The sequence below is a fragment of the Mugil cephalus genome, chromosome 10, assembly GCF_022458985.1.
Source record: "Mugil cephalus isolate CIBA_MC_2020 chromosome 10, CIBA_Mcephalus_1.1, whole genome shotgun sequence".
NCBI classification, from domain to species: domain Eukaryota; kingdom Metazoa; phylum Chordata; class Actinopteri; order Mugiliformes; family Mugilidae; genus Mugil; species Mugil cephalus.
In genome coordinates, this window is record NC_061779.1 from 9,666,135 (window position 1) to 9,679,412 (window position 13,278).

Genomic DNA, 13,278 nt, shown 5'->3' on the forward strand with positions numbered 1-13,278 from the left:
GCTTCGGGCCGAACCCAAACAAAAACATGAAACTTTCCCGGAGTTCAAACCCACGGTCGTTGACATGTGCGACCTCCCCTATACGTGCCTGTCAAGTGTGCGTTGGCTCCTGATAAACTGGCACTATTACGCTCCACTCCCACACCTCAGTCTACGGCCGTTATATTCCCCTACACCATTTCACGCTCCCTCCCACTCTTTTCTCTCTCTGCCAGCTCTCTGACGAAGGGCACGAACACACCAGCATCTCGTCGTCGCACACGTCTCCACCACAAAAACTGCACACGGATTAAGTTGTCATTTTAATCTACAGCACATATATTATTTGAGGGCAAATTCTGGCAGGAATGAACGGGAGGGGCGGGGGTTCTGTGAGAATCTATTAGCAAGCTAAAAGGATACCAGTAGTAAATACAGGCTAAGTGAGTGACTTTTAATCACTCTGATATTCTTTGGTCTTTATATATCAGACTGACGCTACATATTAATGTCCAGTTTACTGGCAACGTTAACGAAGAGGCAGGAGCCACTGCTAGGAGTCAACACACTGTCATAGCGCATTCAGCCCAGGTTGAATTACTGGTGTTTATTGGCCCTGTAAATGGCGAGGCTGTGAAGACAGGTCGACGAATACACAGCGCTTATGCAAAACAGCAGATGCAGAGCTAGTGGCTCTATCCAGGAGTTCTTACACAGCCTTAGGAGGATATAACAAATAGAAAGCTGCAGATTACTCTCCGTGGGAGGGGAGCCTCCCCGGAGTTTAAAATGAGGGATTTGACTTTTCAGAATGCGCGCTCCCCCACACAAACCAGAATGTTAAAACTGCGTATTGTACTGTCAGTGGGGGATTGAGAGGGTTTCGCGGATACGTGTCTGCGGCGGCCAAAATGAAGCTTAAGGGCATATTAGTGTTTTAGTTGGAAGGGCATTGCTGCAAAATGCCAAATTACCCCTGACGAGTGCTGTGAAAACCAGTGATTCTCACTGAGAGCTGTATCAAAATGCAGAAAAGAAAGTGTCGGGTTTAATTACGTGGTCATGTTCTCTAAAAGATATGATCATCGCGCAGATTTTGGACCATATTCGGTATGTGGGTTCACCTCCACTGAGCCAGTCAGGGTCAGGGGGGACGTCAGCTGTCTGTGTAATAACCCCCTCATGTGTCAGACTAATGTCACACATCAGCTCGGTGACCAACATCCCACTCACACCGACAGTTCTCTGAGGACATGCAAGCCAATGATTACTCTGACAGGAGGAACAGTAGGAAAATACAACCATTCGCTGACAGCTGAAGTTGAATGTTATTGACCATCTTGTGACAATGCAATGATGCTCTGCAGGAAAACTTTTGGACCTGTGGATGTTACATAGACATGTGCCATCCACCAAAACCAGACAATTCACCCCCACCCCATAGCAATGACACTCCTTGATGGCAACAGCCATCCCCAGCTGGATGCATGGACCATTTCAAAGGTGTTTACCTGGTCTCCAATTTGACTAGATCCCAAAGTGATCAGGTATCTGTGAGATGCACTGGAACAAGCCTGATCCACAGAGGTCCCTCCCCTCAACCCATGGCACCCAAAGGCCTCCACTAACAACATCCGTTTCCTACCGTATACCATACCGTATGGGCAGTGTTTTTCAGACATTCACTTCTACTAAATTAGCTCAAAGACTTTTCTCTAAAGGAATGTGGACATAACACGATTTGCATGTTGTATAACCCATCGAGGCATTGTGAAAACAGACATACCCCAGGGTGTAATTCATTCATTGTAAGAGTGGTGCAAGAGCCCCTTGGGCCAAAAGACGATAAATAATTTTGTTTACAAGCCACAGTAATTTAAATCACATGTAAATAGCTTTCTCCAGCAAACAATGTAAATGTATTCCGACGTGTGCCCTGAATGTCAACGTTTCCGAACCATTTTGGTCGGTGGAATTGATGTCGTTCCTTTTGTTCAAAGAGTATGATTCAGTGATGTTGCAAGGCTTTCACCGGCTGTGCCGTCTTCAACAGTTTAAGGATTTATACGCTGCTTATTTGTCCAATTACTGCACCAATATCATAACAAATGAGGCTAGGCGAGATGCAGCAACGAGAGCGTAAATCTTCGAACTTAATGCAGGGTTTTAGAGCCTCGCTATCATAGTCTTTATGCGTGAGAACATAAAAAGAAAACACAATCCTTTAATGCTTTTGACGATACAAAGTATGCCTTATCTTCAAAACACACAAAGCCAGCTGAGAGCTTTTGAAGTCCACAAATAGTCCGCTGGCCCTCAGTTCCTACCTTGACATGATTTACTCTTACCCTCGCTCCGTTACTTTCTCCTTTTCTTCAGAGCTTCGCTTTAGAAAAAGGAAGAGATGAAGCTTCTTTGACATAGAGGAGGTAAGAGGAGTGAATCACCAACGCAGTCGCCGACAGCCACGGCTCCATCTGACACCTTGTGTGCTCGCGGTAATTAACGTGTAATGAGAGACGCTGATGCGAGCATTTTAAATCAATTACTTTTCTTAGGTGAGTCTCGGGGGGGAGAGGGGGCGTCTCTACTTACTTTCAAAATATGACAGCTGTGCTCCTCACTTTTGCTCCCATGACCTTCAAAAAACTATTACTGCCAGAAATTACGTGAATCTGACTCATACACCACATGTTTCCTATCTTCATCTTGGTGAGCCCCCCCTGCCCCCCCCCGTCCCCCGCGTGACCCACGCCGGTGTTTCAACAACAATTTGTCGCAGAGGCAAATGTGCGCTCAGTCACTTCGCTCTCCATCTCCTGCAATAAGCACGACAGACGGAGACTAGTGCGAGTACAGAGGAGCTCAGCTTCACAAAACTAGCTCTCATGTCGTTTCCGCTTCCAGAGTCACAGTGCTCGGCTCAGGGGCTCGACCGGAGATGGATGCAGCTCTCCTCCTCTGCACCTTATCGCCGCCCCTCACTCACTCCCCCCGTCCAAATCCCCGTCTTTTTTCCTGCCAAATCGCCTGTCTCTCCCTGCTCACCTCCATCTCCCTGCCCCATTGCTATGCATTGCTCGCTTCGACTCCGTTTCTGGTTCACTCTATTATGTTCACGCGGTGCATTTTCCATTTCTTTATCTCGGATATCCATTACCCCTGCTCCATCCCTCCACTCCTATCTCGCCGCGCACTGATTGTGGCAACGCATTTACGGGAGACCGCGTTGTTACGTTGCGCCGTTTGCCACTTTGCCACCGTTCTGTTATTTTTTTTTTTCAAAAAAATCGATCACACATCAAATAAAACAGTATAAAGTAAAGCTGCTCTGTTATTGCCTAACTGTGCTACTTTGTTTAAAACCACTGCGAGGGGAAATAATAATCATGATAGAAAAAAACACCTGAGGCTAAAAAAAAAAAAAAAGATGTAACGACTTTAGTGTGTCTCCAGTTATCAGTGCCATTATGACCTGTCCACTGTCACACACACTAGATTGGTCAAACAGTAGAAGCACGTGTGGAGACGCAATTATGAGTAACGAGGAAGAGGGGGGGCGAGGGGAGGCAGAGGAGAAAGTGAGGAAGAAGATGCTATTCTCAGGTGGCTTAGAGCGGATATTGTACGTCTTATCTGTCACCTGCAGGTCTGTGCTTATTATAGAGAGAGGCAAAGTCAGAGCGGAGTGTAAGGTGAGTGTGTGTGAGCGCAAACAGCGAAGGGAGGCGAAGAGTCAAACCGCAGCAATGCCTTCAGCACAGAGTGTGGTGATATAAAAAAAAAATTATAAATAAGGAAACAAAGAAGAAGAAAACAAATCTGAGCTGCTAAACCTTGATCGGTCCCGAAGGCCACCGCAACACTTGTACCTTATGCGGAGATACACAGGTTTCCAGCAGAAAAAAAAAAAAAAAAAAATAAGCAGGAGGACTTTTAGGCCATTACACACGGATACTGCTGCACAATCTGTGCTGACAGGAGAGTGTGGGAATACAACGATAACAACACGTTCTAACAGACTGGGGTGAGAGGCGGGTGGGAGCACCGACATGTTTCTGCAGAGGCTGAGCTGAAGACGTGAAAATAATTATTGCTGAAAAGTCGTAAAATCGTGCATTTTTATGATGAGAAGAAGATCAGGTTAGTGCTCCACCACCTGAAGGCATATACCGAGAAACATTTTCTCATTATAGGAGCTAAATAACTGTACTCGGGCGCGGCAATATTAGATATCATAAACCGGTCGGTAGATATTTACTGATGCACATGGAAAATTTGTGACCTCGTATAAAGAGTTGTAAAAGTCTGATTACGTTTTCTAAAGCATTTGTTAAAAGCCGCCAGTCAATTAAGCCTCAGGTTTTATTTGTCCCAGAAAGGAAGTCTATGACAGTGCCCGTTGAAACTTAAAAGTCCAGTATCTCCAATTTGATGATAGTAAAAACTTAATGTATATTGTATATTGTCATGCACTTTGTCATGTTTCTCTTTTTAGTCTACTTTGTACATACAGGATATATTTCTATATTTCATTTATTCTCAACATTTGCACATTCTGCTACATTTTTTATCTTGTAGGCCTTTTATATGTGTTCTATACTAAATTTGGCCTTATATTAAACCATCCCTTATCCCTTTACTAAAATATGTTGGATCCATGTTAATGTATATAAAATTTGTGGGGGGGAAATAAAAAATGCATATAAAAAATGTCTATTCAACCTAAAAATTTGTGACCCCCCTGCAGTGCCTCCGCGGAACCCCTATGGGTCGCGGACAGGGGATTGAAAACCTATGCTGTATTGTGTTGCACATGTCAGAATTGACAATAAAGTTGACTTGACTTGATGTGTGTAAATATAACATGTTTCCTTAATAGTGACATTTAATAGTATTTTTAACTGTAATTATAGAAAGCTATCCAACATTTCCTGTCAACGATCAGCTGTTTGATCCTCTCAGTGTGTTTGTTGTAAAGGCCTCTTTGGGAGATTTACTGCTGCAGACACCATTAGGACACGTCGCCACATTCTGCCAGCGGCCGCTGGGGTGGGTATTGTTCACTTGTCAACAAGGAAATGGAGCGCAGTGGACACAGATATCAATCAATATTTCCGCATCACAATGCACTCGTACTCGGCAGTCTGTGCCTCCGCATGGGGCTGTGGAGTCTGAGGAGGACTCGCCTCGTCTCTTTCCCCAACACACGCAGAAGAAATAATGAGTCCACTAATTCAGTTTCACTAATTAGGGACTAACTGTTGAATATTACATTTTCATTTGGGAGGTAAGAGATTAGCAGGTGAATTAAAATAAGCAGAATAATTAGCTCCAGCAGTAATGATCTGATCTGCACTTTGTCAATTTAGTCATTTTTTTTATTTTTTGCAGCCGAGGAAAAGCCGAACTAAATGTGTTTTCTTTTAAGGAAAAATGCTAATGAAAAGTCACTGGGATTTTCTTTGACATGTGCTCGTGTGGCTGTGCCAGAGCTCCCCAGACACATCTTGCCCCACGAGTTTCCCCATCCTAACACCGTAAATAACATCGCTGTCTTGTTGTGGGCTATAGATGCTGACAGATTAATGTGGATTCATTTTGTGCACTTTGCCCGTTCTCAGCTTTGTTATTTCTGACTGACTTTTTTATAGCATGGATCAGCATGACAACACCACCTGGAGAGAAGGACGGAGGTATTTTTCTAACAAAGGAGAGAAATAAAACCTCACAGTGGTTTGCTTCGGTTGCCTGGGGTTGTGCGTTCATCAGGGCTGGACTGCTGGCAGAAAATCACCAGCTTGATTGTGGCGACACAGTGTTACTGTTGACAGTAGTTGGGCTAACATTGCCCCATATAAGTGGTACCTGCCAGTGGATAAGATGTTTTACACCAAAAGGCTTCTGCTGCTGCATGTGTTACAATAAAGTCAGCAGAGTGTCCTCAAGCATTAAAATAACGATGATGATCGTGAGAGATGTTCTCCCGTGCTGGCGGAAAATGACGACAGCTTATGTCTTCTTTGGCATGAAGTTTAATCTGTCAGTGGCCTCGCTGTATCTTCATGAAGCGCAGACTGCAGATTACATTCCCTAAGTGGCGTCTCCAGAAATATCAGATGATGTGACATATTGAGTGACAGAGGAGTCCAGCAGCGTGATTTCATCCGGTTTAATAATGTATCGACAAGCTTCCACCTGTTCTGATCTCCATTGCTAGGATTTCACACTTTCAGTTGATCGCTTTGTAGTTTTAAACACGCACAATATTATGTTAATACAGTCAGTAAAGATAAAGATGCTATTTCAAAGCTTTCTATTTTAGCCATGAGAAAAAAGTCATCAAACGCGACTGGTGTCTTTGCAGCTATTTATTTCAGACTGAATGATAGTAAATACTTCTACAATATTTATACCAAACACTATCTAATAACTGATTATCAGCCATTAGTTTTTCTTAACATTCATCTCTCTCATTTCTTTCTTTTCAAAATTTGACCTGGTAGAGTCAAGTTCTGGACTTTATACTCTTTAACAAATATTCTTAAAGGTCCATCAGTCTGGAGTTTATGATGAAGCGAACAGTTTCTGCTCTGCATCTCCAAACTTGTAAGCAGATTATTTTTCATTACTAACCTATTTCACCACCATATGGCTCTTTCTCGGTTTGATACAGTAGAGTAGTGCTACTTTATCATGCAATCATACATTTTCTGCATCCCTTTAACAGATGTTTCTATAATCAAAGGTCATGGTTTATCTAAAGCAAAGCTAACACAAAGAAAAGTAAACCTTCTTGAGGTTTCTTGAAGATGCTTCACTACTCACCCCAACGGCTTTGTCATTTCTGAATGGAATGGCCGAAGGTCTTCAAGAAATCTCTTTAAAGTCCAGCAGTCCTTTTTATTTAATTTTGTTTCCGATACACTCTTCAAATAGACCCCTTCACAGTTTGTAAACGTTTTTGTGGGACATTTTTTGAGAGGTGGAGCTTAACTGGAGGCAAAAGATCTCAAACACTACAGCCCTGAAATGGTAGTTAACATATTTCAACAGACTGTTTTAGCTGGAAAGGACAAGGAAAACACATTATTACAAGAAGTAAGTGGAACAACTGTGGAGGGTAAAGTAGTTAATGCAACTTCTGCTTGGACACCCCTGAAACATACAACCTTATGTTAACACACTGTTAGCATTAGCATGTATCAAGAATCCTCCAAATAATGAATAACTTTAATGTTATTTCAGTCACAATTTAGTCTAACCTTCAATGTTATCCAGGCTGATGATGTCTTAGATATTAATCTCACCTGATATAACATGTGCGCTGCAAACAGAGAGTTGTTGATGATCGACTCACTCAAATCTTTTCTTTTAATCGTGTTCAACCAATGTCGTCTACAACCAGCAATGGCTGGTATGTGATAAAACTTCAATTTAGTGTTAAAAAATATAACGAGGACATTTTCCCAGTTGACAGAGACAGTGTTTGCCTCAAGCTTCCCTCTGTTTTGCCTCCAGCTAACACCGTGACGTCACTGTGATATAGGCCATGAAGGGGTCTATACTACAGTTAAAAACTGAACATATGTCTCTTATCTGGCAGAGCCTGATTCTGTGTATATGTCCCTATTCCTGGATACATGTTCCATTTCCAGTTTTAAAAAGAAGACGAGAATCATTTAACCCTCTTGAATACCCGACCTCGTTTTAATGGCTTACCTGCTGTTGTCAGACAGAGCTCTTCATCACTGTTGTCCTGACAGTTGTCTTGGCCGTTACACAAGAAGCTGCGGTCTACACAGCGGCCGTTTCGACACTTGAAGCGGGCTTCGGAGCAGACCAGCGGGTTGCCTGCTGTGAATGAGGCAGGGCAGAGGTCAAAGGTTAAGTGCTAGCTCAGACAGGGTCAGAGAGAAAAGATGTCAGCTTAAAATTACTGTGCCGGAGAAACTGGAGGTTATTTGTGAGAGGTTCTTCCTCCGTGAGCCAAACCGCAGCACTTAAAGAGATTAATATTCTGTTGTGGTAGTCAGTCAGTTTGTTAGAAGTTCATTTTGTACACTTGTTTATCCCATTCCACTTATATTTATGTGTTTATATAAGAACACAGTTTCATGGGCACATCTGGAGATGAAAAGAAGCTGCGTGTAAAGAGTCCTGCATCTGTGGATGCGGATAAAAATCAGACTGCATCTCCAACTTTTCAAAACATTCGAAATGCTTCAGAGCACTATCACTCCTTCGAGCACATGTTCCGCTTTTTTTGTCTTTGTTGTGGTTTCTGCAAAGTGAGGCATAGTTATCTTCTCAGAGGATCCAGACAATTACACAGCCGTGATGCAGTTATGTGCTGGAATCATGGAGCAAATCTCCATTTAAATGGCCAGATTAGATTTGTGAGCAGGGGGAAGGCAGAGAAGGAACACTGTCTCTGATAATGGTGACTGATTGGCTGGATTCCCATTCCCCGCTGGGAAAACAGCGCAGGGGTCATGTGAGAGCCATCTGCAAATGTGCCTATAGACGACGCTTGGGGTTCCCTCAATTTAACGCTACAATCTTTGTATTGTTGTGCACAAGGTTTCAAGAAAAATGGTAAAACCAAGTACAAGGGTGCAAAGAACTAAAGCTGACTGCAAAAGATAACAGGGTTCAATACATTTGCGGTTTATATCCTTGTCGCCACTTTTATTATCTGCTCTTAATCGGGATTTGACATTAGTGGAGGAGACAGCAGCTCTGTAGGCATCGGTCTGTTTATGGAACTGGTGTACTCCTCTAAAAGGAGGGACACAAAGAAAACCTCATGCACACTTCACATTTACACTAAAATATGAATAATATTTTTCTGGCATCAGTGAAAGGGTGAAGGCAAGGAGCAAAAAGCCTCTTCTTTAACAATTCATCACCAGGTCTTGAAGAGCAGACGTTACATTGTGATGCTGCATGGGCTGTGACTTTGGAAAAAAAAAAAAGAAAGAAAGAAAAAACCTGAGGTATTGTTTTTTAAAAATGAAATGTCAAAATTTCCAAAGATGGATGCGTGGATGTGAGTACATTTTTGTGAGCGGGATCTTTTGATTTATCTGCTGATAGTGGAATACAATAAGGGAACGAGAAGGAAATATGGAACATTTATGGCTCCTTTGTGCCATCATTAACCGGCACAATCAAACTAAAAGAAAATGTTCTTACTGAGGCATGTTTCTAGCTCAAATGACTTGTCAGACAGTTTAGCAGTTATCATTTCATCCACTTTCATACGTTAACAGAAAAACCACAACAAGGCAACAAAAGCTGAGACGTCCTGACATTTTTTTCCTGGACATGGGCCAATTTCCAAAGGCACCAGAACCTTCTGTTACATACCACGGCCTATTGCGCCTTTTTGTTAGACCTCACCATGCCTGGATAACTTTCACATTTTTAAAACTCCATTTCTAACTCAGTTATGAATCTACAGATTCCAGATGATAACAGTCAGAGTGAAGGTGAGATTTTTTCACATTTGAAAAAAGACATTAAGCAACTGTTGTTAAACTGAAAAATGTATTGAGCTGCTACTTCCATTTTCCAATTTATACATATATGCATATAATCCGATCAGGCATAACATTATGACTACCTTCCTAATATTGTGTAGGTCTCTTTTGTGCCTCTAAAACAGCTGAGGGTGTTCTGTGGTGTCTGGTAGCAGGGGGCCTTTGGGTCCTGTGGGTTGAGGGGAGGGGCCTCTGTGGATCACCCCACAGATACTTGATCAGTTTTGGATATAAGAAATCTGGTCTGGTGTAGGTGGGTGGTACATGTCTAAGTAACATCTTCGCAGTAGAACAACTGTCAAAAGATGACGGGCAGTGATGATGGTTATTCATATCACCTGTCAGTGGTTTTAATGTTGTGGCTGATCGGCTGTATATATAAATACATGCCATAATTTAACCAACTACTCTTTCAGTGCTCTTCCATCCAGTAACTGGAGGGCAGTACATCATGGAACAGGCTGTGACCATGGCATGAAACACGCTGCTATAATTGGATCTGGTTGCCGTGTGACACTCACTGCAGTTCTCCTCGTCGCTCCCGTCAGGGCAGTCGCTGAAGCCGTTACAGCGGAAGCGTCCAATGATGCAGTGGACACCGTTAGCGCAGGCGAAGAATGTGGGGGCACACTTCGACTTGACCTTGGCTAAGGACGTGAAGGAGGGTAGGGGGAAGTGGTGGAGAGGAGAACAATGGATTAGCGTGTGAAAGACCGGGAGATGATGCAGCAGTTTTTCAATGCACTACATCATATCTTATGACACCATTAGCCTTGGCTACGATGCACACGGGAAGGAAGGGACACAGCGATAAGGCCATCTGGATTATTTTTTAGGTTAGAAACACTGAACTGCATGTAATACTCAAGTCTCACACATGGTTCAAACAGCTGCTTTGTTACAGACCAATTAATATTCCACTCATTTTGCTCAGTATTGCTTATCTTCACATTCCCGTGAGTATGACAAGCAAAGGGTAAGATCCTGAGCGCAGAGTAGAGATAGGAGAAGAAAACAAGTTAATGACAAAGACAAAGAGAGCAAATCGGCTGGAAGAGAGTTTGTATGGATTGCGCCATTGATCAGCGTAAGCAGGGCATGGGTCTTATCTCCCAGGACAGGCCTGAGACTGAGAGACGAGCCTGAGGAACATCAATGCCTGGCGTCCTCGCTTTAGCGCTAACCCATAGCTTTTAGCTCCGATGCATTGATCTCTGGGCGGTGGGAGGAAAAACAAGATAACAGGCAGATGCAAGCAAAGACATCAGAAAAGAAAGGCCCTTGGTTGTGGCCTCGTGAAGTTAGAGCCCAATCGAAACAAAGAAAGAGACGAGACAGAATCCTTTTCTGCTGTATCTGAGGTTTGTATTCCTGAGCCGCATCTGTGTGGAATACAATGTCATCTCTAAGGCGTCTGTTTCCACCCTCCAGAAATGCGTATTATAACACAAAAGGTTTAAACATGTAAATCCTGTGGTAAGACTGGAAAGAGAGTGAAAAACAACCAATTAAAGCTAAGACGTCGCTATGATATAATTAAATAAGGCTACGAGTAAAAGCTGGTGAGGGAATAGCATGATAAATATTATATGCTCAGTGAAACAACAAAGGATGGAACAACCCACGCACGCAAACTCACAGGGAGGCGAAAAAGTGAGTGGGCATAGTAAAACTCTCAGTGCAAGCCACCAAAAAATTTATTGTTTTTCTTTCTCTATACTGAATAGGAAGGGGAGGATTTGCCCGCTCATAGGTTGGCACTGTGCCATCTGAAATGCCCGGGGCGCTCATTTTTTCCCCCTATATATTGTGGTAGGCTGATTTATGAGCTCTTTCAGGCAGGCAGGCGATTACGTGTAGCAAAGCGGGGAAGGGCCAGGCGCAGCGACCACAAGGGTTTGGAGCGACCTTCTCCGGGATGAAACGTAATCCGCTGGATGCCGGAGGAAGGCTGGGACAGGGGCCGACGCATGAGTGTGTAGTCTAGGGGAGGGGTTGTTTATCTGGACAGCAGAGATCCTAAAAATTTAATTGTGGATAGAATATCAAATCCATTGAGGGTCCCGGGAGAAGAACAGACATGAAGTCATGCTGCTGTAGAAGATCAAGTGAAGCTCATCTTGCAACAAACAATGAAGTCATCTCCATTTGGGTTTAATTTACACATCTTATATATATTTTATTGTTTTCTGGATCCTTCTATTATGCGCCCATGGGAAATAATGGAAGCATATTTCGTCTTATTTTGGAAATACATAAAGTTTCTCTTTCACAGCGGAAACATGGATCTCAATTGTATTTTTTTTTTCATTTGCTCTGCAAGCTTGACTACAGAGACAGCAGCGTTATTGCTTCTGGGATCCCTCATTCACTTCCTCCCTCATCTGAATCCGTGTTACCACTTCTGCTGAGGGGCTGAGATTCATCTGACCCAGTGCTGGTGCTCCAAATTAGCTCAGGAGACACATCAAGGGCAAGCTCGCGTAGGAAGATTTGTGGGAGGGAGCCAGAGAGACACAGCCGGCTGGAAGGATGGGGCTAATGTGCTTAGCCGGATTTTCGGGTTGCACGAACTTGAGCCGTGCAGTTTTTAGAGCAAGAGCAGGGAAATTTTTATAGCGTGAAAACAAGAGGGCGGAAGAAATACGGGGGGTTATTAGGGTTCCCTCGGTAATCCCGTGAAGGTGCCCCTTTTGGTCTGCAGTTCAGATCGGGAAAAACTGCTCTGGATCCATTTCACCTCCTCCGCCGCGCTGCCTCGTCGACCTGTAACCGTTCATTTCATCCTTTTGTTTCCATCCCTTCTGTCATCACCGTGTTTCAGCTTTACTGTCATGCCAAATTTTTCCTTCTCCCCGCCACGCCTTTGTAGAAGTTGTTTACGAGAAAAAGCAAGGCAGGCTGTTTTGGATGTCTTCCAGACTCAGTTTCGGTGTTCGGCTGAGCAGCACAAATGAAAACGAATGAGGTTAGCAGGGAGCTGATTCCTTGAGGTAAGACTATCACTCGCAGAAAAACGTGGCCGGTTCACATCGGAAGACGGAGCTGGAGGAGACGCAAACACAGGCACAAAAACAAACACACGGACCTGCGCCTGCCACAGTTTTGCTGTTTACAACACAACAGCAGTCTGAAACATTTTGAAATAAATTACTTTTTTTCTCAGAGGATTCACATGTTGTTTTCATGAACTTATAAATATGCAAAAAAAAAATCAATCTGATATTTTTTTCTCCTTTACACAATCTAATGCAAAAATGAAATGAAAAAGCTACATCATAGCCCAGTAGCCTATGCACCACTGATTATAAAAGCTTTCTAAAAGTTATATATTTTTATTGTTATGAAGTGAGTGCAGTATTTACAGAGGCTGCACACCTTCAACTTATCGCAGAAGTACCCAGCTCCTTTCCTTGTGGATTGCTGGTATTGTTATAAAACTTTGCCAGTTTGATTACAGACATCAGGATTTTTGTGTTTTCTGAAATTTTCTTTTTAAAATCTTTTATGAGAAGTCATTTCTAAATAATTCAAGCTGTGAATCATACATGAACAAACTTTACTATACAAATTAGGAATATAGATGCAAATAATACTTGCAGGTTTGGTGCTTTTAAATTCTACTAAATGAGAGATTTCTCTCTTTACAAGCATACGCCACCCCTATGTGAAATTTAGTCACTCACCATATTCCCCAGAGTTGGATAAGTGAGAAAAAGCTGGCAGCACAGCTGTTAGCTATAGCTTAGCATAG

General features: G+C 43.0%; 1 protein-coding gene across 2 annotated transcripts in view; it reads right to left on the reverse strand.

Moving 5' to 3' along the window:
- The window catches only part of ldlrad3 (low density lipoprotein receptor class A domain containing 3), a 78,591-nt gene that overhangs the window by 28,492 nt on the left and 36,821 nt on the right, over positions 1 to 13,278 (reverse strand). Inside the window, exons 3-4 of one of the 2 annotated variants that reach the window (XM_047596974.1) lie at positions 10,046 to 10,171; positions 7,702 to 7,833 (exon numbers count right to left, since the gene is read on the reverse strand). In XM_047596974.1, the coding sequence (XP_047452930.1) occupies positions 7,702 to 7,833; positions 10,046 to 10,171 (258 nt within the window). Of the gene's footprint in view, positions 1 to 7,701; positions 7,837 to 10,045; positions 10,172 to 13,278 lie in introns of both variants that reach the window. The other variant, XM_047596973.1, reaches the window with a different exon arrangement.